This window comes from Drosophila subpulchrella, chromosome X, assembly GCF_014743375.2.
Source record: "Drosophila subpulchrella strain 33 F10 #4 breed RU33 chromosome X, RU_Dsub_v1.1 Primary Assembly, whole genome shotgun sequence".
NCBI classification, from domain to species: Eukaryota; Metazoa; Arthropoda; class Insecta; order Diptera; family Drosophilidae; genus Drosophila; species Drosophila subpulchrella.
In genome coordinates this window covers 26691950-26716544 of record NC_050613.1, presented here as the reverse complement: position 1 = coordinate 26716544, position 24595 = coordinate 26691950, and the positions used below count along the sequence as shown (strand labels likewise).

The following is a 24595-nucleotide window of genomic DNA, read 5'->3' as shown; positions in this document are numbered from 1 at the left end:
TAGATTACTTACCTTATACCTTTAATCCATAGTAAGGTTCCAAGAATGGAAAAGAATAATCCCAGTAATTGCATCATTCGTTAGGAAATTAAGATTATGCCTTAGAGTTAACACTCGGGAATTTCAATTGAGACATTTTCCGACATTTTCACCTCATTCAATAGTCTCAATTCGATTGCAGCAAAGTAGATTGCATTCATTCTGCGAGGATTGCATCTCACAGATAACTTGATTTCCTTCCTTTCTCCCTTTTTGCCTCAGATGCCCCCTTGAAGTGTACAGGAAATTGCGTTTAAATGAATCAATAGATAAAAGCATTTGCCAATTGCATTCGCATCTATTCTATCGAAGCGCGGGGAATCCCTTTGTGCACAGTGCAAAATAATTGGGTTAAGCACATAGCAATACTTGGTTGCAATCTAATCAAAATAAAATCTTATCAAGTGTGAGTATCGTACAATGTATCACATTGTAATCAAAGACCTTAAAGCTAAACCTTGACAAGTGTTATAAAGAATTTATATTAAAACGCGAATTCTTGAGGATACTGACACTTTTTTTCTTCGTGCGTAGATTTGAACTTGGCTTGGTGAGAGGGAGATGGCAAGAGGGTGAGAAAGGGACGGGAAATCTCTTTATGTGTGCAATTTCCGTTCCTTCTGCAGGGCTTTTTGCTCCTCCTTCTCTGTCTCCCCCTCCTTGGCTCTCCTCCTTTCTCTCCCAGTCCTCTTTCTTCCCTATTTTCGCAATGTAACGAGTTTTGCGGAGGATGCGACAGATAACAATAACAAAAACAACAACAATGACAAGTCAAGGAGCCTTGAAGTTGCAGCTCCTGCTTCTTCTTCACCGTCTTTATGTATCTTTACGTATACACGGAAAAAAAACTTAATTTGTTAAAAAAAAAATTAACTTAATTCATCCGAAAAGTTTTCCAAACTTACAAATTTTAATAATTACAAATACAATTAACTTAATAATGTACAAATATTTTTAGGATTATTAAAAAATGCATTAATATATTTGTATAAATATTTGATAAATTTGATGGGTTAATATTATTATTTTTTTTTTTTTCAAAAGTGTTTTTTTTTTTGGAAATTTTTTTCGGTGTAACTGTGACTTGGCAGTGACTTGATTTCAAAGCTGAAACTGAAGCCGGTTTGCGATGCTTTTTGCGGCCTGTTTTGTGGCCTGGTCCTTGAACTGTTTCCCTCTCTCTCTGTCCCTCGTCTTCTCCTTGATTCTCTTTCTCTCTCTCTTTTTTTGGGTCTTCCCCTTGTGTAATAACAAATAATAAAAAAGAGAGGAAGCCAGGGCTAAAAAGCCAAGAGGACAGTGAAAGCCCGCTTTAAAGCATTATCCACAATTATTCAGAAGACACGAGAAAGCTCAAGTCTATCTGTTGTACTCGCTAAAAAAGTTTCGAAGAACCGCTTCCCCAGAGAACGCAAATAGTATACACCTGTTTATTTTGATATCGCAATGGACACTTATCTAAAAATGTACTAGATAATTTTGTTAAAGGTAATATGTATTTAAACAATGCCCACCTGGCCGAAAAATGTAGATAATATTTGCAAAATTCTGGGGGACTGCATCTTTTTTTCTCTTCCTGCATTTGCAAATTGCATAGAGCCTTGGATGCACTAAGCGATTGCAAGTGAAAAAGACAGCAACAGCCAAGGAAAGAAAGAGAGAGTGAGATTGGGGAAAAACAGTGAGTTGCATCCAATTTATTAAATGCCCAGCAGCTTTTTACTTCACATCTGAAACTGTACCAAATTAGACATTAAAAAATAAAATAAATACAATGAAGTGGGTCCTCCCCGCTTTTGGTTAACCTGTATGTGCACTGAGAAAAATTCAAAAATAAAGTAGCTACAAGATTGTTTCTAAAGGTAAAATGACTTCTGTTTAGCTGTCGTGATATATTTAAAAAAGTCACGGCAATCTAAACATGATTTCATAAAATATCGATAAGCTGTGGACCCTGTCAGTCAAAAACAAGGAAGAACGCTATAGTCGAGTACCTCGACTATCAGATACCCGTTACTCAGCTAAAAGGACCAAAGGAAAATGGAGATATGCAGCAAAGCGAGGTTGAAATGCGCCACCTACCGGCGGTAGACAGATTTAAGCGTTGTGGGCGTTAGAGTGGGCGTGGCAAAGTTTTTTTTGGATCAATCGATAGGTATTGACAAGACCAATACATTTCAGTTAAAATTTTGTATCTAGCATGAATATTGTGGGCGCCACAGGCTTGGGCGGTTTGTGGGCGTTAGAGTGGGCGTGGCATATTCGCGTGACAAACCTGCGCTGCGCTCAAGCCTACGGAATCTAAATCTGAATTCCCATTTCTCTATCTTTGATATTTTCCGAGATATCTGCGTTCATATTTACGATTTTTTGAAGTTTGTGGGCGGTTTGTGGGCGTTCAAGTGGGCGTGGCAAACTCTTTTTTGGGTCAATCGATAGGTATTGATGAGAACAACACATTTCAGTTAAAATTTTTATTCTAGCATGAAAACTGTAGGAGCCTCAGTTTTGGGCGGTTTGTGGGCGTTAGAGTGGGCGTGGCACTCTGCTGAAACAAACTTGCGCTGCGTAAGAAGCTCAGGAATCTGCACGCCTAATCTCAATAGCCTAGCTCTTATAGTTTCCAAGATCTCAGCGTTCATCCGGACGGACAGACAGACGGACAGACGGACAGACGGACAGACGGACAGACGGACAGACGGACATGGCTAGATCGACTCGGCTAGTGATCCTGATCAAGAATATATATACTTTATGGGGTCGGAAACGCTTCCTTCTGCCTGTTACATACTTTCCGACGAATCTAGTATACCCTTTTACTCTACGAGTAACGGGTATAATAAAGCTAGAGTCTTAAAGCTTTAAATATTGGAAATAGCAGTTTCAAAATTGTAATAAAATTGTATTGCCATTACTTTCGCTTTGAAAACTTAAGGGCATTATTCTCAGATCGATTTTATTTAATATAAATATCTTTGACAATATCTATTGTATTGTATTTTTGTCGCTCTGCATAAATCCTTCGGATTATGCATATGGTTGCAACCCTCGAGCGACACATATGCAACCCTCTTCCTGTGTACCCCCCAACCCCCAAATTCCTACCCATTTTACCCCCCTGGGCCATGCTTTTACCCCCCACATCTGTGAATTGCATTTTGAATACTCATTATGAGGGTTTTCAGCTCCGGGGGGACTGCCCCATCCCCCAATCCCGTTTGCATGCGTGAAATGAGCGGGGCAGGAAAATCCCCGAACCACCATTGATCACCCCCCGGTGGAACCAACCACCCAACAACCCTCGATCCCAAAAAACAAAAACAAAATACAAGAAAAAGAAGGAAAAACCACCAGAACTCAAAGCTAAAGGTCCAAACCGAACTTTGTGCGCCACCCTTTGTTGCTTTTCATTCATAAATGGATTTTAAAGTGGATGCAATCTGGGCCTGAAAGTGGGTGGTTGGGTGGTTCCAGGGGGTGGTTCTGAGGAGGGGGGGAGCGGACACGAGTTCGGGGACCGTTGCTATTATTAACATGAGTATGCTCTTGGAGCCTTCATTATGAAATTAAATATATACACCACCCCAGTAAAAAAAAAAAGCATATGTACTTATATGTTTTCATACCAAGAAATACGTGTATGTTTTCGTACAGATTTTCATGGGGTTCCCTTACAGTAACACACTCGAGACAGGCTCCAACAGAAAATTTTCTAGGAAAATTAATAGATCGATTTCGTTAGTTAAAATAATCCAATAGAAATTGTAATCATTAATTTAAAGTACTGAGAAATTGTTAAACGTAAAAGCTTAAAATACCTATATTTTTTTAAGCTATTTCCCTTTAATTCCTTGCAATATATATTTATTGTCTACCCAACCAAAAATCCAATTCTTAAGACAATTAGCTTAACACCAAATTCAATCAGACTGATTAGCAAAAGCAACCCCAAAAAACACCCTTGCGACGATCCCATTGGGATCGAACACTTTTCGGATTACTTCCATCGGTCAGCAATAATCCTTGGAGAGCCACTGAAAACCATCCATCAAGTTGTCAGACCAGGCAGAAGATGAGCAAGCCAGTTAAGGGATTACTTTGGAGAATCGTAACTGATATGATAAGTGTGCCCGGATAAGCTAAGGACTTATCGACTCGCAGTAATCTTGCAACCCTGATTCTGCAAACCCTGTTAGTGTGCCTCCAGGAGATGAAAAACTCAATGCCGATAATTCAAAATGTAATTTCATTAAATTAAAACTGAATTAATACACATCCTAATAAACAACTTAAATACCTAATGATCGGAACAACTAATTGAAAGTTTGCATAGCTGATAAACTTATAATTTGCCTCATATATCCGGTTATTTCAGGTTACCTTTCGAAATGTTTATATTTTAAATATCCATTTCGCTTATAATAGTAGAGAGAACGCTATAGTCGATGGCCTCGACTATAAGATGGAGATACTTATGCAAGCAGCAAAGCGAATGTTCCCAAGAGTTTACACCACGCCACAGCGCCATCTAGCGTCGATTCCTTATGCTTATAACTTTTTAATGGATGGTCCGATTTTTGGCATGTACAAAATATTTAAAAATGTGGACGTAAGACAGGTTTAAGTGTTAGGGGCGTTGTACCCTGCTGAAATAAGCTTGCGCTGCGCAGGAATCTCTAGAATCTGCGTGCCTATTCCCAATTTTCTTTCGAAAATTAATATTAGAGTCCATCAAAAAAAGATATTGTAAAATATAAAATTCAATTTAAGTTGCTATGATTGTTCTACAATATAGTTTTTCCCCTTCACGCTTTACGATTTTATTCGTTTTTTATGGCCGCCAAAACATCAAGTCATGCTTTAGGCCATTAGGTGGAAATCTTTAATCTCAAGTTTAGCCAGCTCCTCCTCCAAACTTTTAGCCCCCACCACAGTTTCAGTTCAGGGCCTAAAACTTCTCACAAATAAAATTGAAAAAAAGATACAAAGGAAAATAATAAAACTCCTCCCCTTTAATTGAGTTTTGTGATGCACCGAAAAATGACTTTGCAATTTACTAACTAACTTTCGGTAATTTAGTTTTGTACAGGTTTCCCATAATTTGAATTAGAGACTTTATAGAAGAAAAAACAGAGGCCAAACTGTGTGGTTTGCTAATGCAGCATGCAAATGGTCACGTAACACAAAAAAAAATATATATTTCCAATTAAAAACCCAATTCAAAATCAGAGAACTTTGGGAGACAACAAAAAAAGAGAAAACAATCCGCTGGGGAATATTCTCCATTAAATGAAGTCAGTGCAAAGATCTTGTTTCTGCGATAATTCGACAGTTAAGTTCACTTCCAATTGAACTTAAGGAATCCATGTCAATGAGCAACAGATCCCATCCAAAAAAAAAAAAAACAATATCAGCAATGTGAAGTATTTTCGCCACTCACGTTTTGGTTTACTTATGTATACTCTAAAAGAAATTATTGTTAGTGGACTGTAAGAGCTCACAAAAATGTTTTTATCTAATTATAAAAAAAATTCGATTTATAAATCTGGTTGTTGAATAAAAATGAATTTAGATTATTGATTAATAAATAAATCTTTAGATATTTTGAATACTCTAAGAGAAAATATTTTAATTGGTGTGCTAAATTGAATTTATGGTTTCAATGCTATTTTATTAATATAATAGTTATAAATAACATTTAGAAAATCCGGTTGTCAAGTATAAAAAATTAAAAAAAAACCTGATATTATTGATTCATATGGAAATAATCTTTTCTATTATAATTTTCTTGATCATTCAGCAAGTGTGCTAAAAGTTTCGTTTGAATTTGGTTCTCTTTCCCTGTTGTTTTTCTCTGTTTTGCTTGGCGAGTTCTCTATTAAATTGGTCAAAGGCCTGAATAATTGCAAATTAAATGCTGTCGGAGAGAAAGGGGCATTGCAATTGTGGGGCAGGTCATTTTGCATAGTGCACAACAGTCCCCTTCACTCCCCTTTAATTTAAAAATGTTCCCCGTCTGTGTTTTTTTTTTGTTTTCCGTCGTTGCCAAGGGTCGAACCATTAGCTCTGTACCCCCGATACCATCGGATCCCAACTTTAGTTCTTATATCAGCAACGCGCGCGTACAATATCATTTTCTGTTTTTGCTGTTTTATATTTTTCTGTTTACACTAAAACTGTTGGGTTTGTTTATTCTTTCTGGTGCCTTTTTGCTTTTGTGTGTGCGTTTCTCTTGTTTTTATATTTATATATAATTTCACTCTTTGATTTTTGCTTTTTCTGGTTTCTAGAATGGTTTCCATTCGAAAAAGAATTGGAGAATTGAAGAAAGTCGTTTTGGCGGGTGTAATGGGAATGGAATATATAATTGAATATTTTTTTTAGTTAGGTACACGATCATCTAATACTTCCCTTGGCGGACTTATAGTATCTTTCAATGACACAATCTTGTGAAAAAAATCTGTGGGTTTATTCAAATGTTTACGTCATTGAATACTCATGGGAAGACGACAATGTTTACACGAATTTATTCGCTTAAATTACATTTGTCAAAGAGCCAGAAAAGAAAGATCTACACGAACGATCATTAATCATACTCGAAGAATTCAGATAATGATTGAAAAAAACTGAATATACATACGTGTGGCTTAAATAAATAAACATCTAGATACATATATGTGGGATCTTTGGGTTTAATTAATCATTAAATGTATATTAACTTATTTTTGACTGCTTTCAATTCATGAAATTGCAATGATAACTGCCGAATGCTTTGTGAAACCATATTTAGTGCGTTCTAATTATCATAATACAAGGTCTGAGCTTTAACCCTCGGCTGCCTTAATCTGAACCCACATGGTTCTACCACTTCGACCACATTTTCTCAAATTCAGTTCAAGTTCATTCTTCGTCTTGCTGGTTTCTTGCTCTCTAACATTCCACGAAATTTGGTTATTTTACTTATGCTGCTGGCCAAAATGCTTGGCACTTTCTGTAATGTAAATTCCTGGGCAGCTACTTGCTGCACTGAGCGAAAAAATTGCAAAGAATTTGTGGTAATTGAATACTTGGGAAAACAATAAATGTATTTCGCCAACTTTTAATTAAAGTCTATGCATATATTGTTTATTAAATTATTCAATTAATTTGGAATGCCTTCCAGATGCATTGTTTAGTCACTAGAATTTGAGTATATTCCCTTTATATTGAGAATTTCCTTGAAATAATTTTTTTGTTTTGTTGCTTTTCACTCTTTTTGCTTGATTACTTTGTGGGCAATTTTTTAGGCACGTCTATTTGTCTTTCACCAATTGACAAGTTGAAGTGTTCTTGAACGCTTCTTTTTTTCTTCTAGCCAGTCAGGATAGTGTTGTTTGTTTCCAGCCTGATGTTCTCATTCAACTTGTGTTTTTCTTCTTGGCCCATTTTTGGCGGTAAACCATTTAATGATGATATAATACCAGCAAACTAAAGCACCCAAAATACGCATACACAGGCACGCTGGGAAATCGCGAAGAAGAAGCTTAGCACGCAAGCAGTGTTTTCCCCATTTTCCCCCCTGAAATTCTTTTTTTTTTTGTGTTTTTCTTCTTTCCATCTCACAAAAACTACAACAAAAAATATAAAAAGGTCGTTGAATGAGGTCAAGGTAGCACTTGCTCCCTCTCTCTCTTTCTGACCTGTATTTACCCCTCTCTTTCTCCGATTGGTTTGCCATCTCTTTCGGAGGAGGAAGAAGCACGAAGAAGATGAAGAAAATGTTTCCATTTTCCACTTCATTTATTGATTTGCCCGTCAGTTGTCAGAAATTAGATTATTAAGGCGTTCGCTCCGCTCAGCTGGACCAACAATTTTCCCGCCACTCCCCCTGCCTTTCCCCGCCGCCACCACCCACCGCCCATCGCCCATTTTCCGCCCCCCCGCTGGCGGAAGGAAAAGCAGGGAAAAAGAAAGACATAAAACACATAACACAAACAAATAAACGACGCTGCAAGAACATTAAATAAACAATTCGAAAATAAACGTAACAACAAAATACAACAAAATTAAGTATCGAAAATAGTATAGAATTTTCGACGAGAATGTTACCCTGTAAAAATGGAAATTCATTGAGATTCAAGTCAGGTGAAATTACGTTTCTATAATAGGTAACTTAGATCCATTAGAATAAAACAGATATTACGAGAATGTACACTGTAAAAATGGAAATTCATTGAGATAAAGTCAAATGAAATCATTTTTATATAATAGGTTACTTACCTCTATAGGAAGACAACAGATATTAAGGGAATATTATTATTATATCTGTACAAACAGCAGTTTATTGGATATAGTCAAGGGAAAATGTGTGATTTAGATGGTTTTATTTCTTGATCATCCAATTTTAATTAGGTTTTGATAATATTTAACATGGATCTACTTGGATAATAACATATGGGATAAATATCAAACAAATGGTAATAGCACTTCTTTCTCTCCAGAAATCCTCCAAAGGTGAATGGTTGTGCCTATATAGCCAGGATCTTGAAATTTCCCAGGGTATATAAAATGGAAATTGAAATTGTGAGTGACGCCAGGCCAAGACACATGAATGCCTGGGTACATTGCCTTTTCAGTGTGTATTTGTGGGTTGGGGTATTTTTTTTTCCTTCTTTCTGGTTTTCATATAAGTGTATGGCTATTCCGATTCCGAATCGGTGGCGGCGACACTTGGCAACAAGTTGAATGGCTCTCGCTCAGCGCCCCAAAGGGGCTGTAACCCCCTGATAACGAGGGGACAGATCAATATATATATATATAATATATTTGTGTGTATATGGACAGGTAGGGTATAGGGGTATATGCACCTATAAAGCGCTATATGCTATATGCTGGCTATACGGGGTGTGCATAATAGACTGGCGTGATGTTTGTCGAATCCGATCGCATCGGCAGTCGGTCTTTGATGTGCGTCGTCTGCCACAATATTTTTCATATTCTCCGACGACCCGACTTACTCATGTTACCCCGTCTTGTTTTTTGATGGATTCCGATCGCATTTGTGGGGCGAGAGGTGCGAACATGCCGCAGAGATAACCTTTGATACGGTTTACTACAGATTGTGTTAGTGTGTGATTCAATTGGGTTAGGTCGGCGTTTCAATGGGTTACGGATCGTGCAATAAATGCTTATACAAATGTGTATTGTACAACACTGCCAACATGACTTCAAGATTAGCTGGGAATTTATTTAAACCCTTAACTTCTCGATAAAAGTCTTTTATTGACCCACTATGTTGGCAATTAACCAAAATATACCAGTATCCCTAGGTAATCTAAGATATTTTAAATTATAGAACTAGAAATTTGTAGTTTATTTTATTTTTTTCCATTCTATTTTCCCATTATAACGTCCTTAACTAAATGTTAGTTTTTAATATTTCGAAATTTTCGACGTTAAACTAAAATTGATTAATTAAATAATTTAAATTAATGTTAATACTAGAGGTTTTCTATTAGTTTAACATGCGGACGAGAAAACGGCCCTTAGAGGGTTAATGGTTAATATCTGGCCGATCGACGCCAGCAATCTGATCGACCGACTCCCAGACATATGTGTACTATATATATACGCAAGTGGCTTGTATATAGATCTAGCATATGAATGATTTATCGCTGATATCGCTGTTTGTTTGCATTGTACTTTTGTTTCGCTCTCGTGTCAGCTTTATGTACCGACACATATATCGCCTTTTTTATCGACTTCCATTCCGCGAAATTGATAGACAAAGAAATAAAAATGGAGTCAATACGTATAGTCGTATTTATCTATAATTTCTTTTTGTTTTTTGTTTAATGGAGAGAAAGAGAGAAAAAGGCGAAGAAATTTTTATAAATGTAATTGCACGTAATTGGATGCCCCCGCGTGTGTATTTCTCGGTTTCTGCTTCGTTTTTTGTTTATCGATTCCAAGTTGGGCATACGACCGAGCCATTTATCGGTTATCATATATCATATGTCTATCTATATATATTTTTTTTCTCTGCCGCTATCTGTAGACAGATATGGAACTGGAATGGCTATCGCCCGAAAGTATTGTAAGGGCAGGTGAACACTGTAAACAAAAACGGAGATAATGAGACAAGAAATGTAAGAAAGGGGTTCAAAAATAAAGTGTTGTGATTTTACAATATCAAATAGCGAAAGCCCAAAATAACTAACCATGGGAAAAACAATTAGTTATATAAATAAATTGATCCTATTAATGGCAAATTTAGGTAAAAGTCGGACAGCGTTTATTTGTTTATAAAATTATTAACTATCAAACAAAAACACCTTTTACTAGGTAAGTCGTGACGATCATCAGAGCTGAAAATAATACCAAAATTTCCCATCAAATTTTGTGGTGAAAAATAATTGTAAACATACAAATAAAATGACTGGCACCAAACTTATCTGGATTTCTGGGAATTAATTCAAGTTTGTTTTATTGGATGAACTACTTAAGCCAGTGCAGCGTAATTTTTGCCTCAGTTGCTTCAAAGGAAGCTAGGAGAAAGGTTTAATAAAAGGAGAGTTAAATATAAGCCAATTGGCAATAAAAATCATTAAGAATATAATTCAATCGAAAGTAAATTATAATTATAAAATATCTTAATAATAATAATAAATTAAATAACTTAGTAAGTTAAATTTAAAGACTTATGATAAATCTAAATCTAGAATATGAGAAAAACTTTTCGACGACCTTTGAATAAATATTTTTGTGCCCGATAACAATAAAAGAATAAAATGTCAAGCGGAATAAAAGAGATGATATCACGACAAAAAAAAAAAGAACGATTCGGTTGCCAGCTTTTATTGACTATGTATACTTAACAATTTTGTTGTTGCCTTTTACTTGGGCCTCGTGTGATAACAATTAACTTGATTGTTTTGCACTACAAGCGGCCGAGAATTTAAATCGAATATAAATCGGGTAAAATACAGTGAAACAAAGAATGTAAAAACATACAAATTCGTATCGTGGCCAGTAAGATAATAAAAAAACATCAAGATTAAAAACAGAACATGCGTGTAATGAGCCAAGCAGCGGTAAAAGTATTAAAACCCTGTTCGAACAACGCCAAGAAAAAGAGAACAAGACACAGAATTACATCAATCAAAGTTAATTTTTTTGGGGGCGGTTTCGACTGCTGGATCATAATGAAAATAATAAAAAAAGAACAATCCGAAAAACGACACAAGATGAGGGAGAATTAAAAAAATATAGGTGAACGAAACAAAAACATGTGCTATAATTTAAAATATAATATTAAATGTTTTCCGAACGTCAGATTTTGTGAACAGTAATCCGAAAATCGAAACAAGATGAAGGGAAATTAAGAAAATACAGTAAGGGAATGTTATTAACGAAACAAAAGACAAGAACATGTGTTCAGCTATAAAATACAATATGATTTAATATAATATAATGTAATAAAACATAATATAATATAATAATATACTATACTATATATAATAATATACTATTCTATACTAATAATAATACACTAACGTATCAGAAAGTATTTCCGTATGGTTCGCGCATCAGTTATTTATACTAAGAAAATATCTTTTTGTTTTACCTATCGCCTAACCTTCAGTTGGGACTATCCGTACCAGTGCTGATAAGTTAATATAGGTCGTTATATGGTGTTGTTCAATATAAATGACGGGCTGGCCAAGGTCTAACAGTAGCCAAACAGAGTGTTTTACAATCATTCATTTGGGTTTGTTATTTCTTACGGTTTACCATTTACCATCAAAACTTAACACATTTTCGGTAATCTGCGGCCGAATCGGTTTATCTATCCGCTGCTCTATGTCTATCGCCTTGAGTGACTTGACACACTCGAGTTGCCCCCACTTTTGCGAAAAGAAACTACTTTGACAATGCAATTACAATGGAGCAATTATAGCGACCAGTATATCTGAACAATTCGTTTTTGTCTGTCTATCTGTTTGCGGGTAATTACATGTGTTTTGGCTCAAATTATTGGGCTGGCTGTCGTTTTTGCCTTCTTTATGTTGTTTAATTACGCTCAATGTGATAAAATTGGCAAACACAGAAAACGAAAAGTAATCACGATAAAAATATACACTGAAATCATAAAGTCTATCAAATCCTTTGATTATTCAGGGACATTTCCCTTGGGGTCTTTGATCTCTGACCTTGTCGCTTGGGTAATTAAACGCAGCTCCACGGGCTTCCATTTGTATCCACAAAACAATAACCGAAAAATCGCAGGGGGTTCGAACATTCGAACTCTTTGAATCCACAGCTAATTAAGAAGTTGAACTCGAGGGATGAAGTTATAATAGATTAATACAATAGAATTATACCTACATATAACATGAAACATGGCATAAAAATTATTATTTTTTCAAGACTATCCCAAGTCGCTTGTCATAAAACAGTTAGCAATGCTGTTTACTTACTTAATAATTACTTAGTGGGTGTAGTTAGCCTAAGCTTAAACATTTCAGTAAAAGTTTTAAACGAACAATAACTTTTATTGATTGTCCCCGCCCTCAAAGCGATAACTTTTTGAGCAAACAAAAATGTCAAATGAAGGAAAAGTTAAATAAAAAGGGGGCGTTAACCCCCTTTAAAGGGGGACTTTTATTATTAATACCTTTCTTAGTTTTTAGTCTGCCTCGAGTTGAATGTATTTTAGTTGTGTTTTTCAAGAAAGAGCGGTAATAAACGGCATTATATCATCATCGCTGTCTTGATTATTATGATCGACCAAAAGTCATCGCATATATGGCCAAGTACAGTTAGTCGAGTGCTTTTTACTGCCCATTCCAACTGAAACTGGGAAAAAACAAAGGCTTCGAGACACAAAAAACAAAAAGCGAGGAAAAACAAAACAAAAACCTTTTCTCAGCTTTAATTACAATGCATAAAAAATACAGTAAAAACCCGAAAACAGATTCAATCATGGCGTTTGTGTGTTGGACATTGACCGTCAAATGGGAAGTCTGAAAAGTGTAACACGCTTGGTCGCAATTTAACCCTTCTCTGGCCCACGAAGTGCTGGGAGCTATTGGGTTAAGAGTGACTCAATGCCAAGAACATTTGATGATGCTACTACAGGCCATATTTAATGAATTCCAGGAAACAAGATCGGTTTTTATGTGACGAAAACAAATTAACAACAAACAAGTAATTGGGTATGCACTGTTTCCAATTTCTCTCGATATAATATTATACTATTGGGTTTTTTAATAGGGTTCTTAAATAATATAATCTTTATATTATAAAAGATCATACAGATACTTAAATAAAAACAAAGCAGGGTCTAATTAAAAATTCTAAGTAATTTATAAACATATTTCAACTTCTAAAGTTACATTTCTTTCAATATAACATTTTATTATTGGATCAATAAGATTTATAAATAATGATCGAACTAATATATAATCTTAATTCTTATTTTAAACTTTTAAAGCTACATCTTTAATTGTTGTTCTGAAAAATTGCATACATTTCTTTATAGAATTTAACAATTAGAATGAAATTAAATTAACCAAAATGCATTCTTAATTTTTTTCCAGATGATTTCCGATTTCCCATCGATCGACCGGCAGGGAGATTCAGTATCATCAGTACTATGGTAATATCGATCGGTTCGATGGGCCTCGTGCCGCAGCCACATCGAAAATTTGCAACGTATCGCAGGCTGTAAAGGAAAATCCCCCCCAACAATAAAAAAAAAGGAAAACCAAACTGCAACGCTAAATTGCAGATAGAGGATAAGATATTTAGCCGATAGAAGAGGAAAACACAGGGGTGAAGCACCACCCCCACCCACCGTCACACAAATGAGGGTGCCACCAACAGGTTGACCACCAAAAAAAAAAAACAAAAAAAGAAAAGTAAATAAAAAATAACAAACAAAATAAAATAGTAATAAAAAAAGCCAACCGCACGACAAATAGAAAAGGCAATAACAACAGAAACCACCAAGCCGCAAAGTCAGGCCACCGAAAGAGAAAGAGTGCTGAAACAAAGCGAGAGAGAGAGAGAGAGAGTGGAAAACCCCCTGGAAAAGCCGCCCCTGGAAAACCACTAAAAGCCCGCACAACAAAATGTTACAAAACTCGAACGCCGCCGCCGCTGCCGCTGCGCACTCGGCAGCGCAGGCGGCCTCGGTGGCAGCGGCCTCTGCCGCCGCAGCGGCCAACAACGCCGCCCTGGCCGCCTCCTCCATCCAGCCCAAGCTCATCGTGATCCGCCGGCGACCGAACCAGGGATTCGGCTTCACGCTGCGCCACTTCATCGCCTATCCGCCGGAAGATGACCAGGCATCCGGATCGGCATCGTCGGCGGCAGCAGCAGCGGCATCGATATCCGGCAACTGGCCACAGGTGAGTCGGGATGATGATGTAGAAGATTATGAGGGGATTTGGGATAAGGAATGTGGTTGGATACATGATCCAGAGTATAGAATTCGAAATAGCTATCATAATATCTATCATACTATCTATCATTATATCTATCATAATATCATGACATCTAAGTGATCTTATGTGATAAGAGTCGGGAGGATGAGGTAGAAGATTATGAAGGGATTTGGGATGAGGAATGTGGTTGCATAGATGATCCAGAGAATAGAAGAGTATCTGTATATATAGAGTATCTATCATAATATCTATCTTTATATCTATCATAATATCTATTATAACATCTATTATAATACCATGACATCTAAGTGATCTTATGTGATAAGAATAACAGAGCTAGCTATCATAATATATATCATAATATCTGTCATAACATCTATCATAATATCTATCATAATATCATGACATCTAAGTGATCTTATGTGATAAGAATAACTGAGAATAAGTCAGGACTTCGATCGTCTGGTGAGTTGATGATTTAAACATTGGATAAGAAATGCAGGAGAAGGATACGTGGCAGAGGATTTAGCATAAGGAGAATAGGATATAGATGATCCAGAATATAGAATGTAAAATAATATATATCATAATATTCATTATAATATAATGACATCGAAGTGATCTTATGTGATAAGAAAGTAATGCTGGTCTGCTGAGTAAAATATTATTTAGGGATTGTGGAGTGACATCTTAATAGATATAGATAGAGGAACTAGACAGATATTATATAAGGGATACAGAAATAGTGCTACGAGGGTAGAGAATTCAGGGTAACAGATGTAGGATGGGGGTAAAAATGACCCAGTATATTTGCAGAATGCAAAGCAATATCTATCATATCATGACATCTATGTGGCTTTTGTGATAAGAAAAACTAAGTATGAGCCGGTAGCGGTGGTGGGTAAAATATTATGTTGAAACATAAAGACATGGATAGAGGATGCAGGGTCATAGACTACAAGGATAGAGAACACAGGGTTAAGAATGCGGGATGATGCTGAATATCTATCGATCTCGATGTCTTAACATCTACATACATAGGTTTGGTGATAAGGAAAACTATTAAAGAGAATGAATAACGTTAAATTTTATATCTATGAAATGTAGAACTTCTTAAGCTATAATATGTTAAGTTATTTAATATCCATTATTTAAAAAGTTTGCCAATGGATGTTCAGTTGCTCGCAAAGGAAGTGGAAGTGAGAGAGCGGGAGTGACTTTTCTCTCTCTCGCGCTCTGCTGAGTCGCTGGCGCTGCCTCAGTCGACGTTAACGTCGGCGTTTGGCGTTACGTGAGCGCTGCGCACGCGCGACTTATTCAAATTGCCGCTTTTGCTTTTTCTGCTTTCTTTTTGCTTTTCATTTGTGATACACAGCACAGAGTTCAACAGGGGTATTTCAAAAATATTCAAAACTTGTTTGAACCCAATAAATAGCTAGAAAATATGAAAATAAATAAAATAGAAAAATTAGAATGCATTGACTATAAAAAATTAAACAATTTGAAAATCCAAATATTAATATTCTAGAAATAGTAAATAAATCATTTGATGCCTAATTTATGGTTAAAATAAATCTAAAATCTTGAATAAAAAAGAAAATAAATCACTAAACATGACCACACTGCGTATGAGTATTATTCTTTTGGCATAAACTTGTGAATGTTATGTTAGGGTATTCAAATGTCTGTAGAACCTCCCTTCTCTTTCTCTTTTATTTTTATTTTTGCACTAATTTGCGTTTTGCTCACTTCACTTTTTTGTGCCCGTTTTATTTTTATTTTTGTTGATATTACAACCTCCGCTCGCCGCTCTCACTCACTCTCACACTCTCTTTTCGCCCTCTCCTTGTCGCTCGCACGGCGACTTAATCCAATCTACACTCTCCTCGCGAAATGTTGTTTCACGACCCACAGTCACGTTCAGATAAATAGGTCTTTGTATTTTATATATTTTTTTAAAAATTATTTGTAGTGTAGTTTATGCACTTTGTATGGTTTTCGAGTGGCTTTTTGGAGTATTAATTTGTTCAGTAAATTTTAAAATAAGTTGTGAAAAGATATTTTTGTTCTATAAATCATTTTTCACAATATTTATGTACTTAGTGTTTGTAACTTGTTTTTGAACACAATTAATTCAATGGTTTCTTGATTAAATCAGATCAATGGCTTATCGAATCGAATATTATTATTATTATAACAGATAGGGTAGTTTACAAAACTAAACTAACTTAAGCAGTATATCGAATCAAATATATTTTATACTACAATTTAGAGGGTGCTAACTTTCTTATAAATAAGCTTAAGGATTATCCATTATGATTTTGTCTATCTTGTATATTACTATATTATGGCACCTTCTTAATCTCCCCACCACAATCGTACATCTCACTATTTTTTTGTGCTTCGGTTTCGTTTGGTGTGTAGGAAGCCTCCAGTATGGCCGGCAGCAGCAGCGGCAGCAGCAGCAGCGTCGTCGTCGTCGGCGGCGGGATCACCGGTTTGGAGCCAACGTCGCCGACGTCGCTGCCGCCGTACCAAGTGAAAGCGATGGAGACCATTTTCATCAAAGAGGTGCAGGCGAACGGACCGGCCCACTACGCCAACCTGCAGACGGGCGACCGCGTGCTGATGGTCAACAACCAGCCGATCGCTGGCATCGCCTACAGCACCATCGTCTCGATGATCAAGCAGACGCCGACGGTCCTCACGCTGCACGTGGTGCCCAAGGAGTGCGATGTCCTGCAGATGGTAAGGTTCTGGGATGGTACTCCTCCACGGGGGATAACCGAAAATGGATACACTGAACGATTACCGATACGCGAAAGTACCAAAACTAGGCGATATTACGGAAATTTGCTTATGACATCTAACAAAATTCCTAACGATGCAGTGTTTTTAGTCTAAAAAAACTAAAAAGGTTCTGCCACGCTCATCGGGAGATGGTTTTCCAAGTGGGGTCTAACGATACCTTAGATTCCTTAAAATATTAACTTCAAAATACCAAAACAAGATGATATTACGGATGTTTCCCTTAATGTTCAGTGTTTTATAAGTGATTTTTAAGATTCCTGAAAATATTAACTTCAAAATACCCAAACAAGGCGATATTACGGATGATTCCCTAAAATATTCAGTGTTTTTAAAGTGAAATATGTTTATTTTGACCTCGTTTCCTTATAAATAACGTTTTAAAAAACTAGTTTACGTCACAGAGTGTGAGGAACCGAAAATGCCTCGAAATTGTTGTGACTCACATATTAAAATTTCATTGTAAATATATTTCTGAGAAAGACATTAATATTACCAACCAAAACAAAAACCCTATATGTGACATCACAAAGCGCTGTAATTATTTCTTTTGAATAAACAGAGTTGAATTGGTTTTAAACATACAATAGTCGATATCAACTTTTGATATCTTAGTAAATTCAGTTGAAATTGATCGTTTTATTTATGGCAGTCAAAGATAAACAAGTAGTTATATTTTTTAACAAATAAACGACTGCTTTCTTAACCAGTGATTAATAAGAGTGATTGATGATCTATTCGAACTATATGTCAGGTCAATACTGCGAGAAGTATTTAAATAGTGATATTAAGATAACTTGGTCTTAAAGCGATTATATCGAGTAATTGAGGAGAATGCGACTATTATTGATACACACCCACTGCATAATTTGTTGTATTATATTATCATCTCACTAACTTGTTTTCCCTGCCTCTTTTTGCAGCACTATACGAGCATTGCCCACACGCCGGAGTCGAATCGCCTGACCATGTCGACGCACTCGCCCTCGCTGCTGGCCAACGGCTCCCACAAGACCACATTTCCAGCGGCAACAGCAGCAGCAGCAGCAGCAGTTGCAGCGCCACCGCAGCAGCAACAGTTGATCTCATATCCCGCTGTTGCAGCCGTGACCACATCATCGCCGGCAGGATCGCCGCACTCGCATCCCAACTCCCATCATGCCCCATCCCTGCACGGAGGCAGTCGATCGGGCAGCATCACCAGCACGGCCAGCGGAGGCATCACCATCCTGAGTCACCAGTTCTACCCACAGCAACAGCAGCAGCAGCAGCAACATCGTCATCCGGCGCTGACTGGCGGCAGCAGCAGCATCGATTTCGGGGACATGGCACACGGACTGCGCCAACATCAGCAGCAGCAGCAGCAACAGCAACAGCAGCAACATCTCTACCAGCAGCAGCAACATCATCATCAGTTCATGCGGTAAGTCAACAAAATAAATGAGCTCACCTTGGCGAACAGCGAAACGGCAATTGACGTCACACACGATGGCAATTACAGCGGATTTTCGGATTTCGAATTTCGGATTTCAGATAAATAGAAAATAGCACACACGTTTACAACGTTTTCATATCTACAAACAAAATCTAGTGTCTTATTTAAGACAATTTGCAGTATCTAAATTGAAAATTGTGTTTTAATTGATTATATTAAATCATATGTAGAGTCAAGAGTTTGGACTTCAGTTCTTAATTTATTAAATGTATTTTAAATTTAAATTTATATATCACATTGTATCCTTTGTATTGTTATCTTTCAAAAGTGTACAAGAATTTTTTAATGCTGATCATCATTTCATATAATTTTGGTAACTGTTAATAGAGTTTTTTTTGGAATAGAATATGGCTTCAACCATTCTTGATTATTTTTTTTAAATTTTTAAATGTATTACCGATCACATTGTAATCCTAATGCCAACTATAACAAACTATTTTCTTTAAAAAGGTATACGAAAATTATTTAATGTTCATTGTTGAGTTGTTTTATAGTTTTTTGGTCTTGTATTTAACTATAAACATTCTTAATCGACATGAATTGTTACTGGTTTTAAAATGTATAATACCGATCACATTGCATTGCAATGAATTTATTAACTGTCAAAGCTTAGAGAAAAACAAAGAATAGGACCAAAAAAATCTAAAACCTTTCAAACGATTTCGCAAAATTTTAGTGATAAGAAGTCGAAGGAAAAGATAGCCAAAAAGATTAGGGGATTTCCGTGGCCAATCTAATCATGTCCATAACCCCGCACCCATTAATGATCAGACTTAGTTTTATCGTTCCGCCTTGTTTATTGATCGTGTAATTGTCGTGTAGTGTGTATAACTCCGCTCGAAAACAAAAACGTTTCAGATGCCGCCTGTGGGCAGCACTTGGAAGCCATCCAGGAACTTCGCCACGGGGATCGCCAAGGAGAAGAGTCCGTAGCTCTTGACAAAGGTCCACAAGAAGTGATCGTTGTAGATGATCGATAGGGTACTACGCGCCATTCGTAGCAGTTGCAGCGGTTTCTTTTTCTCCGCCATAGTGCCAGAAAACTGCCCGAGAATTTTGGATTCAGAAGGATTACAAAACTTTTTGATAAAAACGAAAAAAAAACTCACCCAATTACTCGATTCAATGGGAAGAAAAATTATACAGATTTTTTTCTAACAAAAATTCCGAGGTGTGTGCTCTCCTAAAACAAAAATGAAACTGAACTATTCAAACTAGTTGACTTGAGACAACAGAAACTCTGAAACGTCAAGGACTACTAGATTCCCAAGAAATTCTGCCTTTGAGTTAAAATTTCAGACTACTTAGGGAGTTTTTTTGAAAAAATATTAAAACTAAATAATGACACTTTTAAATGCAATTTGCTCCACTGTGCAGTGGCAATCTGTTGTGATTTATGGTGGCAAAAGTTGAGAGGCGGTCAGTCTTCTCTTCTGTCTTTAATAGCATATGCATACATATTTATGTACGATTGTGTATGCATATTGCACATTATTTCACTTTCATTGCCAGCAAAAAAAATCAACGAAATAAATAAGTGAAAACCCAATATTCGAAATTGGAAACGAGGGGCAGGAAAAGCAGGAAAAGCCGAGGGGGAAAAATGGATGCAGGGGCAGAGATGCAAAATTAGGCTGATGAACTAAATGGCATTAACTAACCTCATAATGAACAACAACTGACGGCGAACAATGCGCATAATTAAAAACAATTGTAAACGAACTCTGTGCGAAAGGTTTTCCAGCCCCGCGAGGCAAACCCCCCCCCATAAATATTTCCATTTTCATTTGATCTCTGACATTATAGAGTGTCTATATATTAGTCCTGAATATTTTGGGCAATTATAAGTTATAATATAAAATAAGTTATTATTTATAGTAGTAAACTTTATAGTACTGCCAATTATTTGGCATTATCTTATAAGATGATGATGATGATGACCGCATACCATCACCATGGGCATGGGGCAATTTTCCCATCCTTGGGCTCAACATATCTATAAAACCATATAGATCAGAATCGACAGACGAGTATTGGTCGCCATTGTGGCTGCGATGGGGCCTTTTCGGTGATTTTATCCTCATTTCCCCCCGGGATCCGAGACCCGGATCCCGAAAACCCACTCCATTTTTCCTTCATCTGGCGTTCTCATTTCGTACATTCCTCATTTCAGTCTCATTTCATTCATCGCTCGTCTCTCGCTTATATTTCCATGCATATTTGTCATTGTTTTGCGTCTGTCTGTTCTGAATGAAAATTATTTTCCATATATTTCCCCCCGTGTCTGTATGGGGATGGGTATGTGCAAAAATTATTTATTATTTCGTATTCTATAAAAAGTTCATGTGACGTCAGCGGAGACATTACATGCGTAGTATAGAAGTGAGTGCTGCCCTTTCTCCAGATTCTAAAAGGTCAATTGAAGGGAATAAGGATACAGTTTTGAACTTGGGGAAATATTGATAGAAAATAGAAGAACCACTAGTTTAAATTGATTTCGAATCATTAATTTCTTTCCCCTCATCAGACTCCCATTTTTATAATCTTTCTTTGTTTAAAATATCATTTATTCTTTTTGGAAAGTTTGTCACGTTTCCAGTTGCAAGTTGCATGTGCAATTTCCAAATTACGTGAGTCGGATTGGGCAAACTTTTGTGAACATCCAGAGAACTGTCGGTTGAAAATGAGTATACACGTCTACTGACCAACTGAATCTTTTGATTGCGAGATAACTCCGGAAAACGGACAGTCGCCCCATGGAGTGATTGATTATTGATTGCTTACCATGTGTGCATTGTTGTTACTTAATTAACAAATGCAATTAATTAAGTTACCTTTTTCTTACTGATTGTTGGGCAATGTTGTTGGGGCTAGGTTTAAGTGCTATGTAAACTGAATTTATGAGAGGTTAAACCTTGCTAAAAGCTTTTACTCACATATTTCTGCCATCGCATACATTACTGAGAATTATTTCAATATTCAAAACGCAATATCGGACATTTTTCAACGCCCCCGGCAGTCGCATTGCGTATACGCAGCTTGGCTGCACACGAATATGAATAAATAAATCAATTATTATTATGCAGTAACAAAAACCCATTGACTAATCGAGGGGGGGAAAAAATGAAAAAAAAAAAATAATAAATAAATAACCGCATAACTTTATGCACACACACACAGCACAATCGAGTGTAAATGGACACCTCGCAACAATAACAATAAATTTGTTGAACTGCAAAAGGCGAATATTTGCTCCATTGTTAAATGATTACGATAAATTTAATTGAATTTTGTATGCCAGAAAAGCGAAGAATGGGAGGAAATAATAATGCCTTCAATTCCCGCAGACATCAAGACGTCGTCTTCTCGACTCGTCGTCCCTTCCGCTTCTCGGTCTTCAAGCGACTGAGGGTTTTATCTTTTCGAGATGGCGATGGAAATTGAGACGACTCAGATTCAGATTCAGATACAGATTCAGATTCAGATTGAGTTTGAGTTGATCTTGCGACTCGGCAGGAGGCCCTATGCAAATTATTGACTACTCCAGGCATTCCAAACGTGCCATCAGAGTAATGTGCACTGGGAAAAACAGATGATGCCTTTTAGGGGCTTGCAAATACATATAGAAATTGTATGTATAGGCCCTATCAATCGATTGATTGATTGCTTGATCGACTGACTGATTGATGGCTGGCGAAAATATGTCATCGGAAATGCAAAACTCAGTTTTTGGTGCGTAACATTGCGTGCACAGTGGTGGCGATTTAAGGAAAATAATATAATAATAATATAAAAATAATATAATATAATAATATATATAATATAATATAATATATAATATAATATAAAAATTAATTTTAAAATTTTTTTATAAATACCAAGCAATGTGTTTTGGTACCACTGTGCATTGTACAAATTTAACTGCTTTGCTTTCACAATTACGTATACGCCCTGCGGTTGGGTGGGATAGCCCCCAGCCACACCCCCTCCCCACCTCCGCCCACTCGGTAAATAAATAAACAAGGCAAGGTTAGTAGAAGGGAGGGGGGGTGGATTGAAGGGTGTAGCATGTAGTATGTAGTATGGGGTATATATTTGGTCAGTCGGTGACTGATAGTGATATAGTGATTCCCACTCTCTCCTGTTCGACCATCCTGTGCAAACTGTGGGCAGCTCCCCTCGCCCACTGACCGCCCCTCACTTCTTTTTTATTTGTTTATCTATTTATTGGTTATAAAATACAGTACGCACTGGAATTGCTATATTACGGGTAGTTACGAGGAGTAAAATAGAAGAGGGTTTAGTAATATATGGCTTTTAATGGTTTTAAAGTTGTGTTTATATAATTTTTAGCCAAAGAATAGATTTTTTCCTGAAGTGTTTATTAAAAGAATCATATGGTTTTTAAAGAATTTGTACATGATGTATTTGGTATCTTTTGGCTATCAAGCTGACTTTTGGTGTCTTTTTTCTGAACGAAATTTCAATGGTTATTCGTATTACCAACTATGTTATTACTCTAATACCCCAAAATTCGCGAAAAAATTATCATCGACGGACCGCGAATTCCTATGAATTTACATGAAGGCTACTTTATTTTTATAGCAAAACACGTAACTTTGAAATTCGATTACAAGAGAACCATGGCAGACCTCGCCCTTATTTCTTCATGTAAATTCTAAAGAATTCGCGTTCCGTCGAGCATAATTTTTTCGCGATTTTTTGGGGGTGAGGACCGTAAACTAGAGTATTAGCCCAACTATATATGGGTTTTCAATAATTTTATTGTCAATGGGATTTCTTTTATCCACCAAAGTTTTGATAACATGTGATAATAATTACAAGATCTTTTTTTTTGAGAATTGTAGTGTTTGGATTTTTAACGAAGAAAGTACTCCCTAATGTACTTTAATAACAAAATGATATAGGCCTACCTGCAAAGAGGACCTGTATGGTGTATGATAAATACCGGTTCACTCTCGGTGTGATCACTGTACTGAAATAATAAAAAAAGGGAATCATGCGAGAGGAGAGCATCGGTCGGTGGGTCGTTCGCCATTCGGTCGCTGCCCACTCAATGGGACTCTTTCAATTGCTGAGCCTCTGCCGCTCTTTAATACGAATTTCATACATGCATACAAAGCCAATTTTTGCTGTGTTTTGTTGTGCCTTCTTTTTTATTTGTATTTTTTCCATTTTTCCATTTTTTTTTTTTTTTTTTTTGTATTTATTTTAGTTTAGTCGCATGGACTTTGCGTAGTACTTTAGTTTAGTTGACGATGGCGAGCGGTTCGGCAGATTTCAGATTTTGTGATACGCGGGCAAACGAAGTTTTCTGTAATTTTAATTTATTTATTAGCATATTTTTTAGGGAATTGTGAGTTGTTTTTTGTGATGAAGTGACTGCCATACACTGCCAGAAAAATGTACGCGCTACCATTGAGTGGCGAAAAGAGGCCCATGCTTATACAAATGAAAATGATACGTTTCGAGATCGATTCGGAAATTGAAAACAGGTTAATTTGCCATTTCTTCACTTGTTATTTTAATTTTTATTCTGTGCTGCTCTCTTTTAATGATAAAGTGTGAAATAAAAGCCAAGCATTTTGAGAACATAACAAGACCTTGTCCGAAAAACGAAAAACTTAAACGTACATTAGATCAAGAGTTCAAGTGTTTTCAATGAGGCGAAAGATCAAAGCGTCGATGGCGACTCCCCCGCCAGAAACTATTAAAAACGAAGACCACAATGAACGTGACTTGTGTAAAGGTTTGCCGGCGCCCTTGAAAAGGTTCCAATCAATGGGTTCCGTCAGTTCGGAGT

General features: G+C 36.6%; 2 protein-coding genes across 9 annotated transcripts in view; one reads left to right on the top strand and one right to left on the bottom strand.

Moving 5' to 3' along the window:
• LOC119558185 (rho GTPase-activating protein gacF) overlaps positions 1-24595 on the top strand; it is a 47357-nt gene that overhangs the window by 9200 nt on the left and 13562 nt on the right. For 7 of the 8 annotated variants that reach the window (XM_037871457.1, XM_037871463.1, XM_037871459.1 and 4 more), the window contains exons 3-5: positions 13620-14432; positions 16893-17216; positions 18200-18699. In XM_037871457.1, the coding sequence (XP_037727385.1) occupies positions 14154-14432; positions 16893-17216; positions 18200-18699 (1103 nt within the window). In that variant the 5' untranslated portion in view covers positions 13620-14153. Of the gene's footprint in view, positions 1-13619; positions 14433-16892; positions 17217-18199; positions 18700-24163; positions 24288-24595 lie in introns of those variants that run through there. The other variant, XM_037871464.1, reaches the window with a different exon arrangement.
• Positions 19555-20018, bottom strand: LOC119558187. The gene is made up of 2 exons (XM_037871467.1): positions 19881-20018; positions 19555-19814 (listed from the first exon to the last, which is right to left on the bottom strand). Exon 2 carries the CDS (start codon positions 19800-19802, stop codon positions 19626-19628), a length of 177 nt encoding a protein of 58 aa, XP_037727395.1. The 5' UTR covers positions 19803-19814; positions 19881-20018; the 3' UTR covers positions 19555-19625.